The 22,724-nt window shown below is 40.7% G+C and overlaps 1 protein-coding gene across 1 annotated transcript in view; it reads left to right on the top strand.

Annotated features, from left to right (window-relative positions):
* Window positions 1-22,724, top strand: part of LOC128687418 (ATP-dependent DNA/RNA helicase DHX36) — a gene marked incomplete at its 5' end in the record, with an annotated part of 271,669 nt that overhangs the window by 124,952 nt on the left and 123,993 nt on the right. Inside the window, 1 exon segment of the mRNA XM_070092756.1 lies at window positions 15,859-16,047. Within this exon segment, the coding sequence (XP_069948857.1) occupies window positions 15,859-16,047 (189 nt within the window).

Consider the following 22,724-nt stretch of genomic DNA (forward strand, 5'->3'; position numbering starts at 1 on the left):
AAACAAACTGTCACACATAAACGTACTCCAAAATGTGTACTTTGTGATGGAACACATTGGGCACAGTATTGTAGTCAATACACATCAATGGAGGCACGTAAACAACGTGTTCATCAGCTGAAAAGATGCATCAAGTGTTTAGGTGAACACAAGGGATGTAAATGCTCACTGAAGAAGTGTTTTAAATGCAAGGGTATGCATCATACAGCATTATGCCCAAATACTTTTGCTGAACAGCAGCAGACTTCCACAGAATCAGGAAGTCAACAAGCAACAGCATTAAATGTGAGAGATAAGTTTAAAGCAACTGCTCTCCCGATAGCTCGAGTTGAGTTATCTAATAAATTACACAAAACCAATGTGCTAACACTATTTGATCAAGGCTCACAAAGGTCCTTCATAAGAAGATCAGTGTTCCAGAAACTGAATAAACAACCCTATGCCAAAATACAGTTAGATATAGCTGGTTTTTTCCACAATTCTGGTAAACAGACATATGACCTAGCCAGAATCACTGTTGGTCTAGGAAACAGGAAAAAGTCAGTAGAAGCTGTGGTAGTAGATGATTTGCCTAAATCTGTGCAGATCCAGGGATTAAAAGAAACAGTTGCAGCACTGAAAGCAGCTAAGGTCAAGTTAGCCTGTCCTGACATACAGACGGACACAATTAGTCCAATTGATTTAATCATTGGAAGTGATTATTATCACTGTTTTGTGCAAAATATAGTAAGTAAACATGATGTTCACTTGCTGAAAACAGCAGGAGGCCACATGATATGTGGTCCCATTCCCTCTCAAAGTGGGAAAGAAGCTGATATTGATTCAGTGGAAAATGTACTAGTTACGAGAATAACCGCTGATCATGTACCACAGCAAAAATTATCATTACTGGAAGAAATGAATGAACCAGTTGATAAGTTGTGGGATTTAGATGCGATAGGTATTGATGTAAATAAACCAAGTCCACAAGAGTCTCGGACTTATAACCAATATTTGGACACTGTCAAATATAAAGATGGACAGTATTGGGTTAGGTTACCATGGAAATTAAATCCACCACATCTACCTAGCAATTATCGCATGGCTTTCGGACAGTTGAAAGCACAAATACATGAGCTCAGGAAGAATCCAGAGTTACTGACTGTCTATGATAATATCATACAAGAACAGTTGGACAATAAATTCATTGAGGAAATAGTCGAAGATAAGTTGAAGACAAACGCTCATTATCTCCCACACCATGGAGTCAGAAAAGATTCTGAAACCACTCCACTACGTGTTGTATATAATTGCAGCGCACGTGCAAATAAAGATGTAGCAAGTCTTAATGACTGTCTGATGACCGGACCCTCACTAACTGAGAAGCTTGGAGACGTGCTTATGAAATTTCGCACAAACCCATATGCCTACACGGCTGATATTTCCAAAGCTTTCTTAAGAGTAGGACTACAAGAAATAGATAGAGATTATACTCGATTCTTGTGGCCTGAAAATCCACATGATCCTCAAAGTCCTGTGAAAACTTATCGTTTCAAATCAGTATTATTTGGTGCAACATCCTCTCCATTCTTACTAGAAGCTACTCTAAATACACATTTGAAGAAATCTGAAAGTCCCTTCAAAGAAGTCTTAAAGAAAAGTTTCTGTGGACAATCTTCAAGGTACTGTGAATAAAGAGGAGGATTTGAAATCCTTATACAGAGAAGCTAACAAGGAGATGAAAGAAGCAAATATGCCTCTAAGGATGTGGAATACAAATTCAAAGCAATTAAGGGAACTTATCAAAGAAGATTTCCCTGAAACTGAAATTCCTGATTGCAACAATATGCTGGGACTTAATTGGAACACACAGGAAGATACTCTGAGTCTCAAAAAGATAAACAATAAATCATGCAGTACACTCACTAAACGTAGTTTACTGTCAGAGGTATCACAATGTTTTGATCCTCTAGGACTCGTCTCACCAATTACCATAAAGGGTAAAATGCTTATGCAAGATGCATGGAAGCTCAAAATTGGATGGGATGAGAACTTGCCTCTAGAAATGAGTCAAGCATGGGATGAAATATCCAAGGAGTTTAAACAACTTCATCAAATTACATTTCCCACACAAATAGGTCAAGAGGGAAACAAGTACACATTACATGTGTTCTGTGATGCGTCAACCAGAGGTTATGGCGCTGTAGCTTACATGAGTAATGCTGAAGGAAGTACACTAATTACTTCAAAGGCCAGGGTAGCACCCTTGAAGGTCAGAACAGTACCACAATTGGAACTGACAGCACTCTATGTAGGTACAAAATTAGCTGTCTATCTCAACAAAGTACTTGATCATCTCACTATTGAGAAAACCATGATCTGGAGTGATAATGAAGCAGTTCTCCAGTGGTTAAGAAATAATAATAGTAAGTTGGTCTATGTACAGAACAGAGTAGCAGAAATAAAAGAGATGCAGAGAGATTATCTCTTTCTTCACGTCTCTACCCAAGAGAATCCAGCTGACATGTTGTCACGTGGTGTCCCACTCAAGAAATTTGTGGATAATAAATTATGGCTCCACGGACCGAACTGGCTCTCTAATGAAAATAACTGGCCTCAGCAAAAAGCTCACATTATGCCAGAAGAAACAGTCTGCTTGAACACAGCAGAAATAAGTTGTGTAAATACTGCAGACACAACAGAAATAGTCATTGATGGATCTAATTACTCATCTTTGGGTAAACTCTTAAGAGTTACAGCTCTTGTCTTTAAATTCATTAAAGGAATAAAACCTGATTATGAATGTCTTGAACCCATTAAATACTGGGTGAAACTAATACAGAAAGACGTTTTCTCTACAGAATATAAATTTCTAGAAACACAAGATAAATCCCCAAAGAAACTTGTCATGATTAATTCTTTAGGACTTTATCTCGACTCAGAAAAGATTATAAGATGTCGAGGAAGAATTCATAATTCTTCACTACCTAAAGAAGCCATACATCCAATATTGATCCCCAAGAATCATTGGCTAACAAAACTGATTGTGCAAAACGCCCACAGTAACGTGTTACATGGTGGGGTAGCTGACACACTTTGTCATATACGACAATCCTACTGGATACCTCAAGGTCGACAAAGTGTGAAAAAACAAATAAAGGACTGTATTACTTGTCGTCACTACGATATGCGAGTATGTCAGTATCCAGGTCCACCTCCATATCCCTCTGAAAGAGTTTGTCATATCACTCCATTTGAGGTGACAGGTGTAGATTACACTGGACCAATAATTTTAACCAAAACAGTTGACAAAGTTCCCATCAAGGTGTACATCTGTTTGTTCACTTGTGCTACAACTAGAGCAGTACATCTAGAAGTAGCCACTGACATGTCTGCTGAAACCTTTATCAAATTATTCAGAAGGTTTGCAGCCAGAAGGGCATGTCCCAGACTGATGATTTCAGATAATGCAACGAACTTTGTTGCTGGTGCTGCTTATATAAGCAAGATCTTTGATCAACCAGAAGTACAACAGATGCTGAATCAACGCAGATGTCGTTGGAGATACATTCCTCCTAAATCTCCATGGCACGGCGGATTTTATGAAAGAATGATCGGCATTGTAAAGCGTTGTTTAAGGAAGACTCTTCATCGTCAGAGAATAGACTTAGAAGAATTCCGTACAGTTGTGACTGAAATAGAAAATAGAGTCAACAACAGACCTCTAACTTATGTTACCGATGATCTGGACAATTTAGAAGTGTTAAGTCCATCTCATTTACTCCATGGCAGAAGGCTCGAACCTGTTCCTCCCATGAATGATAAAGAAATCATAGAGGATCCTACTTATTTCGAACCTGAGCAACTCAGACGTAAATTCAAACACCTTAATAAAGTGATTGAATGTTGGGAGAAAATTTGGCGAGAAGACTATCTCACCTCATTGAGAGAACACTTCTATGGAGCTGGTGTTCCTGAAAATCATAAGTCCTTAAGACCTGGTGACATAGTGATTATCGACAATGATGGTCCGAGGTCCCAATGGCCACTTGGAAAAATTGTGACCATATATCCTGATGCAAATGGAATCATCAGGACAGTTGATGTTTTGAGCAAAGGTGTAGTGAATAAGCGGACAATAAATAAACTAGTGCCGTTAGAATTACACAGTGTTGAAAACAAAATTAGTGATTCTCCAGAAACCACACAGAGTAAAGCTGTTCAGAAAAGACAAGCAGCAGTGGTGGCGAGTGAGAAAATTAAATTAATGTTAAGAGATGAATAGTTCACCTGCAGCGAACCTCCACCGCCCCCCAGTGTGGAGAAATTTTCTCCAGGAGGGGGGTATCAGCCCCCTTCAGCCCTCTCAGCCCTGAGGGGCCACTCAGAAGGGGCGAGCGTCTTGTTTACTGCTAGAGTGAGTAATTGATCACAGATGCTATGCCACGTAGTCAAATGACCTCTGCTCCTTGCAGCGGTGTTGCAACGTGTATTTTTATAAGAGACAGTACATCTCTTACTTAGCAGGACAATTAAGGAAAATCCTGCTCCCACTTTATTACCATAGTAAAGATATTGTACATTGTTGTCTATGATTAAGACAGCAAGAAACAAACATTCTGCTTTGCTTCATCGAGGAGGTGACAAGGATGCAAGGTACTAGGTCAGCGTTTTTTTTTGTGCTGGGGGCAGAGACGGCATGGAGCGCTGTAGCGTCTGCCAGACTATTTTTGACTCTACGAGTGACACTGACGCCAGGATAACCAACAAAGAACACTGATCTGTGCGTTAGTGTGAATAAAGTGTCTCACAAGAGGTGTGATCGGCTTCTCTTGTGATACATTGTGAACAATAAAGACAAATCTTGTGGAACATAGTGTACCAGTGTGCGTTTCCTAGACAATGGAAGACGTGGACATCCAAGGACACTTCAGCTTCTATCAAGTCACCGATATCTGTCGAAGGTGTTGAGAACACCATAGCTCACGTTACAAAGAGCAAGGTATGTTACGAATTTCTTGTAGATCGGGGGATTGCGCAATTCTTGAGTCACAAGGAGTTTGTAATCAACCTATAATCGGCAGTAAGGTGTGGACTTTTGAGTCCAAACAAGTAAGTATTTCGTCAGCCATCATCGAATGATATATGCTGACATAACACCCCCTAGGGGTAATTTATACTTACAAATTGTATCTCTTGACAGCCCACTGTTGTGATGGTTTCGACAGCTTCTAGACCTCGTCTGCAGGGGCGGCTGTGTAGACGATTTGCTGTCATTTATCAGCTAAGTGTTCATTATATATAGTTATAATAAACACAGCAGGTAAGGCCAAAAATCTCAACAGAGTTTTTGTGGTACAAACATTCTGCTTTGCTTCATCGAGGAGGTGACAAGGATGCAAGGTACTAGGTCAGCGTTTTTTTTTGTGCTGGGGGCAGTGACTGGATGGAGCGCTGTAGCATCTGGCAGACTATCTTTGACTCTAGTGAGAGTGACACTAACGCCAGGATAACTAGCAAAGAACACTGATCTGTGCGTTAGTGTGGACAAAGTGTCTCACAAAACACGATAAACATAAGAAAAGTGTGATCAGCTTCTCTTGTGATACATTGTGAACAATAAAGACAAATCTTGTGGAACATAGTGTACCAGTGTGCGTTTCCTAGACAATGGAAGACGTGGACATTCAAGGACACTTCAGCTTCTATCAAGTCACCGATATCTGTCGAAGGTGAGGAATAGAAGAAGGAGAAGGAGGAGGAGGAGGAGGAGAAGGGGGAGGAGAAGGAGGAGAAGAAGGAGGAGAAGAAGGAGAAGAAGGAGGAGAAGAATGAGGAGGAGAAGGAGGAGGAGGAGGAGAAGAAGGAGGAGGAGGAGAAGGAGAAGGAGGAGGAGAAGGAGAAGGAGGAGGAGGAGAAGGAGGAGGAGGAGAAGGAGAAGGAGGAGGAGAAGGAGAAGGAGGAGGAGGAGGAGGAGGAGGAGGAGAAGGAGGAGGAGAAGGAGAAGGAGAAGGAGAAGGAGGAGGAAGAGGAGGAGGAGAAGGAGAAGGAGAAGGAGAAGGAGGAGGAGAAGGAGGAGGAGAAGGAGGAGGAGAAGGAGGAGGAGGAGGAGGAGGAGGAGGAGACGGAGGAGAAGGAGGAGGAGGAGAAGAAGGAGGAGGAGAAGGAGGAGGAGGAGAAGGAGGAGGAGGAGAAGGAGGAGGAGGAGAAGAAGGAGGAGGAGGAGAAGGAGGAGGAGAAGAAGAAGAAGAAGAAGAAGACAACGACGAACAAACATTTGTCTGTCTGTCTATTTGTCTGTCTGCCAAGCTCCCTGTCTATCCTTCTAGCTCTGTCTCAGAGAGCCACAAGACTGTCATCATCACGTTTACTCACATCTTCAAGCAGAGTATAGCACTTTGTCTGGATTTTTTGGGTTATCCTAGGTAATTTACACTATGTGTACTTGTATTTATGTGTACCTGTGAGACAGAGATAGACAGACAGAGAGAGAAAGAGAGAGACAGATTGAAAGGGATAGAATGAGGGAGAAAGATAATTAGATAGAATGGAGGGGAAGCAGCATCCGACCCCATTGTTTTGACAGGCGGGGGGGGGGGGGGAGTGAGTAATGAGACAATATGTCATTTTGACAGCTGCCGACTCCTGACTCAAAACAATTATAAACCACACACTGGCACACAAGACAAGCTTGCTGAATGGTGATAATAGCAGTTTTATGAAAGTATCTAGTGACTATGTGTGTATATATTATAGAAACCAGAAGCAAGAAGGGAAGGCAGGAATGAAGGAAGGACTAGATGAAAGGAAGGAAAAAAGTAAGGAAGGACAGATGAAGGAATGTAGGAAGAGAGGTGGAATGCCCTCCAGGTAGCCTCCAGGTAGGAAAGGAATGAAGGAAATTAGGAAGGAAGGAATGATGACACACAACCATTTACCTAGGATAACTACACAACACAACTGCCTGCTAATACTTTGAAGAAAACTGCTCAGACGAGGTATTTTGTCTTTGTACATAAAAAAAACTTCCACAAAAATTCACACACACTGATTTTATGTGTGAGGAGTGTAAAACACCACTGTGTATGACACCATGTTTTATGTGTGTGTAAAACACCACTGTGTATGACACCATGTTTTATGTGTGAGGAGTGTAAAACACCATTGTGTATGACACCATGTTTTATGTGTGAGAGTGTAAAACACCATTGTGTATGACACCATGTTTTATGTGTGAGGAGTGTAAAACACCATTGTGTATGACACCATGTTTTATGTGTGTGTAAAACACCACTGTGTATGACACCATGTTTTATGTGTGTGTAAAACACCATTGTGTATGACACCATGTTTTATGTGTGAGGAGTGTAAAACACCACTGTGTATGACACCATGTTTTATGTGTGAGGAGTGTAAAACACCACTGTGTATGACACCATGTTTTATGTGTGAGAGTGTAAAACACCACTGTGTATGACACCATGTTTTATGTGTGTGTAAAACACCATTGTGTATGACACCATGTTTTATGTGTGAGAGTGTAAAACACCACTGTGTATGACACCATGTTTTATGTGTGAGAGTGTAAAACACCACTGTGTATGACACCATGTTTTATGTGTGTGTAAAACACCATTGTGTATGACACCATGTTTTATGTGTGAGGAGTGTAAAACACCACTGTGTATGACACCATGTTTTATGTGTGAGGAGTGTAAAACACCACTGTGTATGACACCATGTTTTATGTGTGAGTGTAAAACACCACTGTGTATGACACCATGTTTTATGTGTGAGAGTGTAAAACACCATTGTGTATGACACCATGTTTTATGTGTGAGGAGTGTAAAACACCACTGTGTATGACACCATGTTTTATGTGTGAGAGTGTAAAACACCACTGTGTATGACACCATGTTTTATGTGTGTGTAAAACACCACTGTGTATGACACCATGTTTTATGTGTGAGGAGTGTAAAACACCACTGTGTATGACACCATGTTTTATGTGTGAGAGTGTAAAACACCACTGTGTATGACACCATGTTTTATGTGTGAGGAGTGTAAAACACCATTGTGTATGACACCATGTTTTATGTGTGTAAAACACCACTGTGTATGACACCATGTTTTATGTGTGAGGAGTGTAAAACACCACTGTGTATGACACCATGTTTTATGTGTGTGTAAAACACCACTGTGTATGACACCATGTTTTATGTGTGTGTAAAACACCACTGTGTATGACACCATGTTTTATGTGTGAGGAGTGTAAAACACCACTGTGTATGACACCATGTTTTATGTGTGAGGAGTGTAAAACACCACTGTGTATGACACCATGTTTTATGTGTGAGCGTGTAAAACACCATTGTGTATGACACCATGTTTTATGTGTGAGAGTGTAAAACACCACTGTGTATGACACCATGTTTTATGTGTGTGAGTGTAAAACACCACTGTGTATGACACCATGTTTTATGTGAGGAGTGTAAAACACCACTGTGTATGACACCATGTTTTATGTGTGAGAGTGTAAAACACCACTGTGTATGACACCATGTTTTATGTGTGAGTGTAAAACACCATTGTGTATGACACCATGTTTTATGTGTGAGGAGTGTAAAACACCACTGTGTATGACACCATGTTTTATGTGTGAGAGTGTAAAACACCACTGTGTATGACACTATGTTTTATGTGTGAGAGTGTAAAACACCATTGTGTATGACACCATGTTTTATGTGTGAGGAGTGTAAAACACCACTGTGTATGACACCATGTTTTATGTGTGAGTGTAAAACACCACTGTGTATGACACCATGTTTTATGTGTGAGTGTAAAACACCACTGTGTATGACACCATGTTTTATGTGTGAGAGTGTAAAACACCACTGTGTATGACACCATGTTTTATGTGTGAGAGGGTAAAACACCATTGTGTATGACACCATGTTTTATGTGTGAGGAGTGTAAAACACCACTGTGTATGACACCATGTTTTATGTGTGAGTGTAAAACACCACTGTGTATGACACCATGTTTTATGTGTGAGAGTGTAAAACACCATTGTGTATGACACCATGTTTTATGTGTGAGAGTGTAAAACACCACTGTGTATGACACCATGTTTTATGTGTGTGAGTGTAAAACACCACTGTGTATGACACCATGTTTTATGTGAGGAGTGTAAAACACCACTGTGTATGACACCATGTTTTATGTGTGAGAGTGTAAAACACCACTGTGTATGACACCATGTTTTATGTGTGAGAGTGTAAAACACCATTGTGTATGACACCATGTTTTATGTGTGAGAGTGTAAAACACCACTGTGTATGACACCATGTTTTATGTGTGAGTGTAAAACACCACTGTGTATGACACCATGTTTTATGTGTGAGGAGTGTAAAACACCACTGTGTATGACACCATGTTTTATGTGTGAGTGTAAAACACCACTGTGTATGACACCATGTTTTATGTGTGAGGAGTGTAAAACACCACTGTGTATGACACCATGTTTTATGTGTGAGAGTGTAAAACACCACTGTGTATGACACCATGTTTTATGTGTGAGAGTGTAAAACACCATTGTGTATGACACCATGTTTTATGTGTGAGAGTGTAAAACACCACTGTGTATGACACCATGTTTTATGTGTGAGTGTAAAACACCACTGTGTATGACACCATGTTTTATGTGTGAGGAGTGTAAAACACCACTGTGTATGACACCATGTTTTATGTGTGAGTGTAAAACACCACTGTGTATGACACCATGTTTTATGTGTGAGGAGTGTAAAACACCACTGTGTATGACACCATGTTTTATGTGTGAGTGTAAAACACCACTGTGTATGACACCATGTTTTATGTGTGAGGAGTATAAAACACCACTGTGTATGACACCATGTTTTATGTGTGAGGAGTATCAGACACCACTGTGTATGACACCATGTTTTATGTGTGAGAGTGTAAAACACCACTGTGTATGACACCATGTTTTATGTGTGAGGAGTGTAAAACACCACTGTGTATGACACCATGTTTTATGTGTGAGGAGTATAAAACACCACTGTGTATGACACCATGTTTTATGTGTGAGGAGTATAAAACACCACTGTGTATGACACCATGTTTTATGTGTGAGGAGTATAAAACACCACTGTGTATGACACCATGTTTTATGTGTGAGGAGTATAAAACACCACTGTGTATGACACCATGTTTTATGTGTGAGGAGTATAAAACACCACTGTGTATGACACCATGTTTTATGTGTGAGAGTATAAAACACCACTGTGTATGACACCATGTTTTATGTGTGAGGAGTGTAAAACACCACTGTGTATGACACCATGTTTTATGTGTGAGGAGTATAAAACACCACTGTGTATGACACCATGTTTTATGTGTGAGGAGTATAAAACACCACTGTGTATGACACCATGTTTCAAAGAGTTCCACAAGCTGCAGAACTTCTAGGAATATGTTCAGTGACTGTATATTGGTATATATATATTGGTATATATATTATAGAACAATAGTAATAAACAATTTTTTGTATTGTTTGTTTTTGTAAACAAGTTTTTTAAGCAATATATTGATAATTATGTTTGTGTGCTTATTGTGTTGTATACAACGAGTGTATATATGTACATTGCACCTTACTTTGGTCTCACAGGCCACATAAGTTATGTGAAAAAATAAAATAGTGAAAAAAACAACAAACCTTCAAATACAAGTAAACTAATGTTTACCGGGTGAGCGGCAGTCGCCGCTGTTGCCATGCGCGGCTCATTTTCTGCAAACTTCATGCCTCTATATCTGGGTAAGTACTGATGGGAAAAAAATTTTTGGGGGACTAAAACAATCAGAAAAATAATCTTAACATTTTCATAAGAAAAAATAATTTTTTTTTTCGAATATTTTGCGACACCCGGAGACACTTCAGGATTGGGCCTTTCGACAGTCAAAGGGTTAATAGTGCAGACACTGCAGTTTCCACCTCCATGACTCAGATCCAGCTAACCAGTTTTCTTTAATCCCTTCATAAATGTTACCTTGCTCAAACTCCAACAACATGACAAGTCATAAAAACCACTTGCCTCCCATATCTCCTAACACACTCAAACATTCCTGTTGGATGTCCAATCCCTTTGTGTGAAACTTCTTTACACCTCCCTATAATCTTTACTATGATGAACCCATACCCTCTCCCCTCCACTACAGATTTATACAAGTCATCCTATTTTGCTCCATCTTCTCTAAATGTCAAAAAACTTCTCAGTACCCCCTTTCCCTTCAGCCCTCTGGAAGATACTTGAAGCATCTGTGCACCTAATCTCGATGCTTCAAATTCACTGCATAATATTCACACCACACATTGCTCTGAGACATGACATCTCCACTGCCTCCATCCTCCTTAATACAACATTCAAAACCCATGCTTCACACCTACATGATAGTGTTCATATCACTGTACTCTGGTACATTACCCTTTTTTGCCTCCTTGGATAACATTCTTTGTCGTCACAGATGCCTAAGTGTACTACCCACATTTTTTCCATCATTTCTATGGTTCTCCTCATCTTTTGTAGATCTGTCTGCTGACAAGTTCACTCCAAAGTATGTGAACATTTTCATTTTCTCCCTACTCCCTCTCTCTAATCTGATATCCTATCTTTCATTACCTAATTTTTTTGTTACTTTCATCACCTTCCTCTTTCCATGTTCACTTAATTTTCTTTTACTTTTCCTCCCAATTTTTTCCACTAACTTTGCTACTTCTCTTCAGAATCTCCTATAAACACCATGTCATTGGCAAAAACAACTGAGACTACTCCCACTTTATATTAGATTCATCGTCTTTTAGTCCCACACCTTTCTCTCCAACACTCTAGTATTCACTTCTTTGACAACCTCATCTATAAGTATTTTAAACAACCATGGGTAAATAATTATTTTGACTTGCCATGAAGTGTGAGCAGGGTAACATTTATGAAACTGATTAGCTAGACTTAGAGGTGGGAAGTATAGTGATTGCACTCTGAAGGTTGGGGATGTTACAGTTGAAGTGTCATCTTAAATATAATGTCAGCACATTTCTGGCGGCAAGACAGTGGCCGAATGAAATGATGGGACGAATATAGTTTCATTTTTGAGTTTCTTTTACTATTGTAGATGTGGCTGATGACATAAGAAAAATATTTTTTGTTTTGATAATGCATGGTACGAAGTGTTTATAAGATCGGTTTGTGAGTATCATTTTGCATTTCTGGAAGAAGAGTACATATATATTTATGCAGTACGTTAATACAGTGGAACCTTGGTTTTCGTCATTAATTAGTTTCAGAAAGTTTGACAAAAACCGAATTTAACGAAAACCGAAGCAATACTTCCCATAAGAAATAATGTAAATCCAATTAATCCATTCCAGACACCCAAAAGTATTAACAAAAAATACATTTTATAGAGAATAACTATAGTTTTACATACAGAAAACAATGAAATATAAATATATGTAAATATTAATGATATGGATAAATGAACATTTAACATCACTTTTACCTTTATTGAAGACTTGTTGGCGTATGGAAGAAGGCGAGGAGGGGAAAGGTTATCTCTACCACCATCACTACCACCCTCTACCACCATCACTACCACCCTCTACCACCATCACTACCACCCTCTACCACCATCACTACCACCCTCTACCACCATCACTACCACCCTCTACCACCATCACTACCACCATCACTACCACCCTCTACCACCATCACTACCACCATCCTCTACCACCATCCTCTACCACCATCACTACCACCATCCTCTACCACCATCACTACCACCATCCTCTACCACCATCACTACCACCATCCTCTACCACCATCACTACCACCCTCTACCACCATCACTACCACCCTCTACCACCATCACTACCACCCTCTACCACCCTCTACCACCATCACTACCACCCTCTACCACCATCACTACCACCCTCTACCACCATCACTACCACCCTCTACCACCATCACTACCACCCTCTATCACCCTCACTACCACCCTCACTACCACCATCACTACCACCCTCTACCACCATCACTACCACCCTCTACCACCACCACTACCACCCTCTACCACTACCACCCTCTACCACCATCGCTACCACCCTCTACCACCGTCCCTACCACCCTCTTCCACCGTCACTACCACCCTCTACCACCGTCACTACCACCCTCTACCAACGAGAAACAAAGCCAGACTGGCTCAAAACGCATGGGATGCTTTGTGTGGGCATGGGTGGACATGTTGGGTATGGCATACCACTGTCAGCTCAACAAAAACCGAGGTGATGAATGAAAACTGAGATTAAATCTTGACAAAAAAAAAAGTTGTCGAAAACCGAATTCGACAAAAACCAGGGCAAATGAAAACCAAGGTTCCACTGTACTAATTACAGTGGACCCTCAGCTAACGATGGCATCACCAAACGTTAAATCCAGCTAGCGATACATTTTAGCGCAAAAAATTTGCCTCGGCTAACGCTAAAAAAACTCGCCCAACGCGATTCATTCGAGACGCATCCACGTGTGGCCTGAGCATGCCTCACTTGTCCCGTGGGTGCCAGTGTTTACAAGCCAGCCACCACGGTCACATCCAAGAATACAATCGGAACATTTCATATTATCACAGCGTTTTTAGTGATTTTACCTGCAAAATAAGTCACCATGGGTCCCAAGAAAGCTTCTAGTGCCAACCCTACAGCAAAAAGGGTGAGAATTACTATGGATATGAAGAAAGAGAGAATTGCTAAGTACAAAAGTGGAGTGCATGTCTCCGAGCTGGCCAGGTTGTATACGAAACCCCAATCAACCATCGCTACTATTGTGGCCAAGAAAACGGCAATCAAGGAAGCTGTTCTTTCCAAAGGTGCAACTTTGTTTTCGAATAAGAGATCGCAAGTGATAGAAGATGTTGAGAGACTGTTATTGGTGTGGATAAACGAAAAACAGATGTCAGGAGATAGCATCTCTCAAGCGATCATATGTGGAAAGGCTAGGAAGTTGCGTGAGGATTTAATTAGAAAAATGCCTGCAACTAGTGGTGATGTGAGTGAATTTAAGGCCAGCAAAGGTTGGTTTGAGAGATTTAAGAATCGTAGTGGCATACATAGTGTGTTAAGGCATGGTGAGGCTGCCAGTTCGGACCACAAAGCGGCTGAAAAATATGTGCTGGAATTCAAGGAGTACATAGACAATGAAGGACTGAAACCTGAACAAGTGTTTAATTGTGACGAAACAGGCCTGTTTTGGAAGAAAATGCCAAACAGGACCTACTTTACTGAGAAGGAAAAGGCACTCCCAGGACATAAGCCTATGAAAGACAGGCTTAGTCTCTTGATGCGGGCTAATGCTAGTGGTGATTGCAAAGTGAAGCCTTTATTGGTGTATCACTCTGAAACTCCCAGAGTGTTCAGGAAAAACAATGTCCTCAAGGCTAATTTGTGCATTATGTGGAGGGCAAACAGTAAGGCATCGGTCACTAGAGACCTTTTCTATGACTGGTTACACCATGCATTTGCCTTCACTGTGAAAAATTACCTCCTGGAAAATAAATTGGACCTTAAGTGCCTCCTGGTATTAGACAATGCTACTGGTCATCCTTCAGATGTGGCAGAGCGACTTTCTGGGGCCATGAGCTTCATTAAGGTTAAGTTTTTGCCTCCTAATACCACTCCTCTCCTGCAGCCCATGGACCAGCAGGTCATTGCAAACTTCAAAAAACTTTACACAAAAGCTATGTTTGAAAGGTGCTTTGTAGTGACCTCAGAAACTCAGTTGACTCTAAGAGAGTTTTGGAGAGATCACTTTAGCATCCTCAATTGTGTAAACATTATAGGTAAGGCTTGGGAGGAAGTGACTAAGAGGACCTTGAACTCTGCTTGGAAGAAACTGTGGCCAGAATGTGTAGACAAAAGGGATTTTGAAGGATTTGAGGCTAACCCTGAGAAGTGTATGCCAGTTGTGGAATCAATTGTGGCATTGGATAAGTCCTTGGGGTTGGAGGTTAGTGGGGAGGATGTGGAAGAGTTGGTGGAAGAGGACAATGAAGAACTAACCACTGATGAGCTGCTAGATCATCTTCAACAGCAAGAGGCCAGACCTGAGGAAACTGCTCTGGAGGAGAGGATAGAGAAATTGAGTAAGTTGCCTACTTCAAAGATTAAGGAAATCTGTGCAAAGTGGCTTGAAGTGCAAACCTTTTTTGATGAAAATCACCCTCACACAGCTGTTGCAAGCCGTGCTGGTGACTATTACACTGACAGTGTTGTGACCCACTTTAGGAAAGTCATAAAGGAACGGGAGATACAGGCCTCTGTGGACAGATATGTTGTGCGACAGAGGTCCAGTGACTCTGAAGCTGGTCCTAGTGGCACTAAAAGAAGAAGGGAAGTAACCCCGGAAAAGGACTTGCTACCTCAAGTCCTAATTGAAGGGGATTCCCCTTCTAAACATTAAGAACATCCACACTCTCCCCTCCTCCCATCCCATCAATCATCACCAGATCTTCAATAAAGGTAAGTGTCAGTTTGTGTGTATTAAAATTAATTTCATGTGGTAAAAAAATTTTTTTGTCATACTTTGGGGTGTCAGGAACGGATTAATGTGATTTCCATTATTTCTTATGGGGAAAATTAATTCAGCTAACGATAATTTCGGCTCACGATGAGCTTTCAGGAACGGATTAATATCATTAGCTGAGGGTCCACTGTATATCATTTATTGTATCCTTTATTCCTAGCTTTCAACCTTTTTAGTGTTTATATTACTGTACCTGTACACCTTTTCTCAATAATTATTTCTTTTTTTTCAGATGCTTCGAGCAATTAATGCACTGGACGAAAGTGAAAACTTGACACCTCTTGGTTTCCATTTAGCCCGTCTTCCTGTAGACCCACTGACTGGTCGTATGCTGCTAATGGCTGCCATTTTTTCTTGTGTTGGACCCATCTTGACAGTGGCAGCATCATTGACTTTTAAAGATCCTTTCATAATTCCATTAGTAAGTGGATTTCTGTATCATTAATAGACAGAATGTGAAACCTCAGTAATTCATTTAATACAAGCATGGATTGTCTAGTGAAAATCTGAATTTCTTTTAACAAATTACTTGATACACTTAGCTAAGGGTCTTTTCTTTCATAGAATTCATTTATATAATTTATAATACTGTACCTACATTTATCACATACAAGTGCTCCTCGACTTACGATAGGGTTATGTTCCAATGAACCCATTGTAAGTTGAAAATATTGTAGGTCAAATATGAATGTGATAAATAAACAAGTCCTAGGTAGTAGGTTGGTAGACAGCAACCGCCCAGGGAGGTACTACCGTCCTGCCAAGTGAGTGTAAAATGAAAGCCTGTAATTGTTTTACATGATGGTAGGATTGCTGGTGTCCTTTTTCCTGTCTCATAAACACGCAAGACTTCAGGTACGTCTTGCTACTTTTACTTACACTTAGGTCAGACTCCACTAACATGTGCAAGCATATATATATATATATATATATATATATATATATATATATATATATATATATATATATATATATATATATATATATACACACACACCCCTCTGGATTTTCTTCTATTTTCTTACTAGTTCTTGTTCTTGTTTATTTCCTCTTATCGCCATGGGGAAGTGGAACAGAATTCTTCCTCCGTAAGCTATGTATTTTGTAAGAGGCGACTAAAATGCCAGGAGCAAGGGGCTAGTAACCCCTTCTCCTGGTTGGTAGACAGCAACCACCCAGGGAAGTACTACCGTCCTGCCAGATGACTGTGAAACAAAAACCTGTAACTGTTTTGCATGATGGTAGGATTGCTGGTTTTCTTTTTCTGTCTCATAAACACGCTAAGATAACAGGGATATCTTGCTACTCCTACTTACACTTTGGTCACACTTCACAGACACGCACATGCATATATATATATATACATACATCTAGGTTTTTCTCCTTTTTCTAAATAGCTCTTATTCTTTTTTATTTCTTCTATTGTCCATGGGGAAGTGGAAAAGAATCTTTCCTCCGTAAGCCATGCGTGTCGTATGAGGCGACTAAAATGCCGGGAGCAATGGGCTAGTAACCCCTTCTCCTGTATACAATTACTAAAAAAGAGAAGAAGAAAAACTTTATAAAACTGGGTTGCTTAAATGTGCGTGGATGTAGTGCGGATGACAAGAAACAGATGATTGCTGATGTTATGAATGAAAAGAAGTTGGATGTCCTGGCCCTAAGCGAAACAAAGCTGAAGGGGGTAGGAGAGTTTCAGTGGGGGGAAATAAATGGGATTAAATCTGGAGTATCTGAGAGAGTTAGAGCAAAGGAAGGGGTAGCAGTAATGTTAAATGATCAGTTATGGAAGGAGAAAAGAGAATATGAATGTGTAAATTCAAGAATTATGTGGATTAAAGTAAAGGTTGGATGCGAGAAGTGGGTCATAATAAGCGTGTATGCACCTGGAGAAGAGAGGAATGCAGAGGAGAGAGAGAGATTTTGGGAGATGTTAAGTGAATGTATAGGAGCCTTTGAACCAAGTGAGAGAGTAATTGTGGTAGGGGACTTGAATGCTAAAGTAGGAGAAACTTTTAGAGAGGGTGTGGTAGGTAAGTTTGGGGTGCCAGGTGTAAATGATAATGGGAGCCCTTTGATTGAACTTTGTATAGAAAGGGGTTTAGTTATAGGTAATACATATTTTAAGAAAAAGAGGATAAATAAGTATACACGATATGATGTAGGGCGAAATGACAGTAGTTTGTTGGATTATGTATTGGTAGATAAAAGACTGTTGAGTAGACTTCAGGATGTACATGTTTATAGAGGGGCCACAGATATATCAGATCACTTTCTAGTTGTAGCTACACTGAGAGTAAAAGGTAGATGGGATACAAGGAGAATAGAAGCATCAGGGAAGAGAGAGGTGAAGGTTTATAAACTAAAAGAGGAGGCAGTTAGGGTAAGATATAAACAGCTATTGGAGGATAGATGGGCTAATGAGAGCATAGGCAATGGGGTCGAAGAGGTATGGGGTAGGTTTAAAAATGTAGTGTTAGAGTGTTCAGCAGAAGTTTGTGGTTACAGGAAAGTGGGTGCAGGAGGGAAGAGGAGCGATTGGTGGAATGATGATGTAAAGAGAGTAGTAAGGGAGAAAAAGTTAGCATATGAGAAGTTTTTACAAAGTAGAAGTGATGCAAGGAGGGAAGAGTATATGGAGAAAAAGAGAGAAGTTAAGAGAGTGGTGAAGCAATGTAAAAAGAGAGCAAATGAGAGAGTGGGTGAGATGTTATCAACAAATTTTGTTGAAAATAAGAAAAAGTTTTGGAGTGAGATTAACAAGTTAAGAAAGCCTAGAGAACAAATGGATTTGTCAGTTAAAAATAGGAGAGGAGAGTTATTAAATGGAGAGTTAGAGGTATTGGGAAGATGGAGGGAATATTTTGAGGAATTGTTAAATGTTGATGAAGATAGGGAAGCTGTGATTTCGTGTATAGGGCAAGGAGGAATAACATCTTGTAGGAGTGAGGAAGAGCCAGTTGTGAGTGTGGGGGAAGTTCGTGAGTCAGTAGGTAAAATGAAAGGGGGTAAGGCAGCCGGGATTGATGGGATAAAGATAGAAATGTTAAAAGCAGGTGGGGATATAGTTTTGGAGTGGTTGGTGCAATTATTTAATAAATGTATGGAAGAGGGTAAGGTACCTAGGGATTGGCAGAGAGCATGCATAGTTCCTTTGTATAAAGGCAAAGGGGACAAAAGAGAGTGCAAAAATTATAGGGGGATAAGTCTGTTGAGTGTACCTGGTAAAGTGTATGGTAGAGTTATAATTGAAAGAATTAAGAGTAAGACGGAGAATAGGATAGCAGATGAACAAGGAGGCTTTAGGAAAGGTAGGGGGTGTGTGGACCAGGTGTTTACAGTGAAACATATAAGTGAACAGTATTTAGATAAGGCTAAAGAGGTCTTTGTGGCATTTATGGATTTGGAAAAGGCGTATGACAGGGTGGATAGGGGGGCAATGTGGCAGATGTTGCAAGTGTATGGTGTAGGAGGTAGGTTACTGAAAGCAGTGAAGAGTTTTTACGAGGATAGTGAGGCTCAAGTTAGAGTATGTAGGAGAGAGGGAAATTATTTCCCAGTAAAAGTAGGCCTTAGACAAGGATGTGTGATGTCACCGTGGTTGTTTAATATATTTATAGATGGGGTTGTAAGAGAAGTAAATGCGAGGGTCTTGGCAAGAGGCGTGGAGTTAAAAGATAAAGAATCACACACAAAGTGGGAGTTGTCACAGCTGCTCTTTGCTGATGACACTGTGCTCTTGGGAGATTCTGAAGAGAAGTTGCAGAGATTGGTGGATGAATTTGGTAGGGTGTGCAAAAGAAGAAAATTAAAGGTGAATACAGGAAAGAGTAAGGTTATGAGGATAACAAAAAGATTAGGTGATGAAAGATTGAATATCAGATTGGAGGGAGAGAGTATGGAGGAGGTGAACGTATTCAGATATTTGGGAGTGGACGTGTCAGCGGATGGGTCTATGAAAGATGAGGTGAATCATAGAATTGATGAGGGAAAAAGAGTGAGTGGTGCACTTAGGAGTCTGTGGAGACAAAGAACTTTGTCCTTGGAGGCAAAGAGGGGAATGTATGAGAGTATAGTTTTACCAACGCTCTTATATGGGTGTGAAGCGTGGGTGATGAATGTTGCAGCGAGGAGAAGGCTGGAGGCAGTGGAGATGTCGTGTCTGAGGGCAATGTGTGGTGTGAATATAATGCAGAGAATTCGTAGTTTGGAAGTTAGGAGGAGGTGTGGGATTACCAAAACTGTTGTCCAGAGGGCTGAGGAAGGGTTGTTGAGGTGGTTCGGACATGTAGAGAGAATGGAGCGAAACAGAATGACTTCAAGAGTGTATCAGTCTGTAGTGGAAGGAAGGCGGGGTAGGGGTCGGCCTAGGAAGGGTTGGAGGGAGGGGGTAAAATAGATTTTGTGTGCGAGGGGCTTGGACTTCCAGCAGGCATGCGTGAGCGTGTTTGATAGGAGTGAATGGAGACAAATGGTTTTTAATACTTGACGTGCTGTTGGAGTGTGAGCAAAGTAACATTTATGAAGGGATTCAGGGAAACCGGCAGGCCGGACTTGAGTCCTGGAGATGGGAAGTACAGTGCCTGCACTCTGAAGGAGGGGTGTTAATGTTGCAGTTTAAAAACTGTAGTGTAAAGCACCCTTCTGGCAAGACAGTGATGGAGTGAATGATGGTGAAAGTTTTTCTTTTTCGGGCCACCCTGCCTTGGTGGGAATCGGCCAGTGTGATAATAAAATAAATAAAAAAATACTCCTGCTCATCCTTCAGACTTGGAAGACCTATTGTTTGAGGAGTTTAAGTTCATCACAGTGAAGTTCTTGCCCCCTAATACAACTCTCTCATCCATTCCATGGACCAGCGGGTCATTTAAAACTTCAAAAAACTGTACACCAAAGCAGTGTTTCAAAGGTGCTTTGAAGTGACCTCGGACACTGAATTGACCCTAAGAGAGTTCTGGAGGAATCGCTTCAATATCCTATATTTCTATATTGTGTCTTTGGGGAAGTCCATGGGGTTGGATGTGAGTGGCCAGGATGTGGAAGAGTTGGTGGAGGACCACAGGGAAGAGCTAACCACTGAAGAGCTGCAACACCTTCAACAGGAACAGCAACAGAATGCAGCTGAGGATATTGCTTCAGAGGAGGAAGAGAGGAGGGAGAATGTGCTTTCTTCAGTGATTAAGGACACTTGTGCAAAGTGGAGTGAGGTGCAAAGTTTTGCGGAGAATTATCACCCTGACAGAACTGTGGTAAGCCGGTTCTGCAACACATTCAATGACAGTGTCCTGTCCCATTTTGGGCAAATTTTACAGACACCAGAAACAGGCCTCTCTGGACAGATATTATACACAAATAACTCGCATGTAGAAGAGAGGAGCTTACAACGACATTTTGGTCTGACCATGGACAGATTTTTTGTGTGACGGGTGAAGTGACTTGACTCTCAAGCTGGTCCTAGTGCCAGTAAAAAACAAAGAAAAGAAGTAACCCCAGAGTGGGACTTGATACCTGAAGTCCTTATGGAGGGGAGACGCCTTCCAAACAATAAGCTCTCCTCCCTCTCCCCTACTCGCTTTCTTCCATACGCCAACAAGAGTCTTCAATAAATGTATGTAATGTTCATTTCTTATTAAAATTACTGCTCTTTATTTCTTTCTCATTGTTTTCTGTATGTAAAACTATAGGTATTCTTTAAAAAATGTATTTTTTGTTAATATTTTTGGGTGTCTGGAATGGTTTAATTGGATTTACATTATTTCTTATGGGAAATATTACTTTGGTTTTCAGCCATTTCGGATTTAGGCCAACCTTCTGGAATGGATTACGGCCAATAACTGGGGGTCCACTGTACTTTTAAAATGCTGGCTTTGTACATAACAGTAAGGCCGTCCACATGCCTCCAGTGTTGAAGGCTCTGCTGAAATGACAGATCTATCTAGGCTGGGTCCAGGTGAAAGATGAGGCATCTTGTTCTGGTCTCTACTCTGTCAAGAAGTTGCAGATGAGATGGGGGGCAGGCAATTCAAGAAAGTGGAGCATACTCAAGGTGTGAGTGTACTTGGGCCTCATACATAATCTTGCAACCTCTACTGTCAAGCAGATGCGAGGTACGTCAAAGTGTTGTAAGTTTCCTAGCTACCTTGCTTGCAAGATTTACAACATGGTTCTTCACGGTCAGTTTGGAGTCATATTTCACCCCAAGGATGTCAAATTTGTCCCTGGGTACCAACGCTTTCCCATTCATACTTATTGCTGCTCTGGCATTACCATCATGGTGCCTAGAGACTATCATCATTTGTATTTTTTCAGGAGCAAATGTTACCTGTCATCAGTTTCCCTAACCTGATAGTATAGCTGTAAGCTGGTGAATGACACAGCTTAGAGCATCTGGCATTTCCTCTCTTGGATAAGTAAATGTTAACATGCAGTCATCTGCATATGCATGAGATTCTGAGATGAGATGGAGGAGGTTGTTGTAGTAGACATTCTATAATGATGGCCCAAGGACACATCCCTGTGGAACAATTGCCCCAATAGGATGTCTTGCTGACTCTATCCCATTGATAACTACCCTTAGAGATCTACCCTGAATGTAATCACTGAGGAGACATAGTGTAGAGCCTTCAATTCCCAGTGCTTGCAGTTTTGCCAAGAGTCCCTGGTGCCATACTAGGTCAAAAGCATCAGCAATATCCAATTCTACTACACAGCTGAGTTTGGATTCATCCAGTGATTGGCTCCACTTAGTGGAGAGGTTTAACCCTTTGACTGTCGCATGCCCATCTCTGAAGCTGTCATTCTATATCTCAAAATTTTTTTGGGAAAAAATTTTTTTTTTTTCTTATGAAATGATAGAGAATCTTTTCCTGATGCCATTGACACCAAAAGTATGAAATTTGATTGAAAACTTAAAGAATCATGCTCCTGTGAAGTTAGTGATCTTGCTGATATATACGCATCGGCGATTTCGCCGACTTTGAGCCCTATTTTCGGCCAATTTCTTTGTTCCAGTTGACCAAACTCATAGCTATTTTGTACGAATTCCATTTTTTTCTGTCAGTTGAGTACAAGAAACTGCCCATTTACCGATTTCAACTA

The sequence above is a fragment of the Cherax quadricarinatus genome, chromosome 40, assembly GCF_038502225.1.
Source record: "Cherax quadricarinatus isolate ZL_2023a chromosome 40, ASM3850222v1, whole genome shotgun sequence".
NCBI lineage: Eukaryota > Metazoa > Arthropoda > Malacostraca > Decapoda > Parastacidae > Cherax > Cherax quadricarinatus.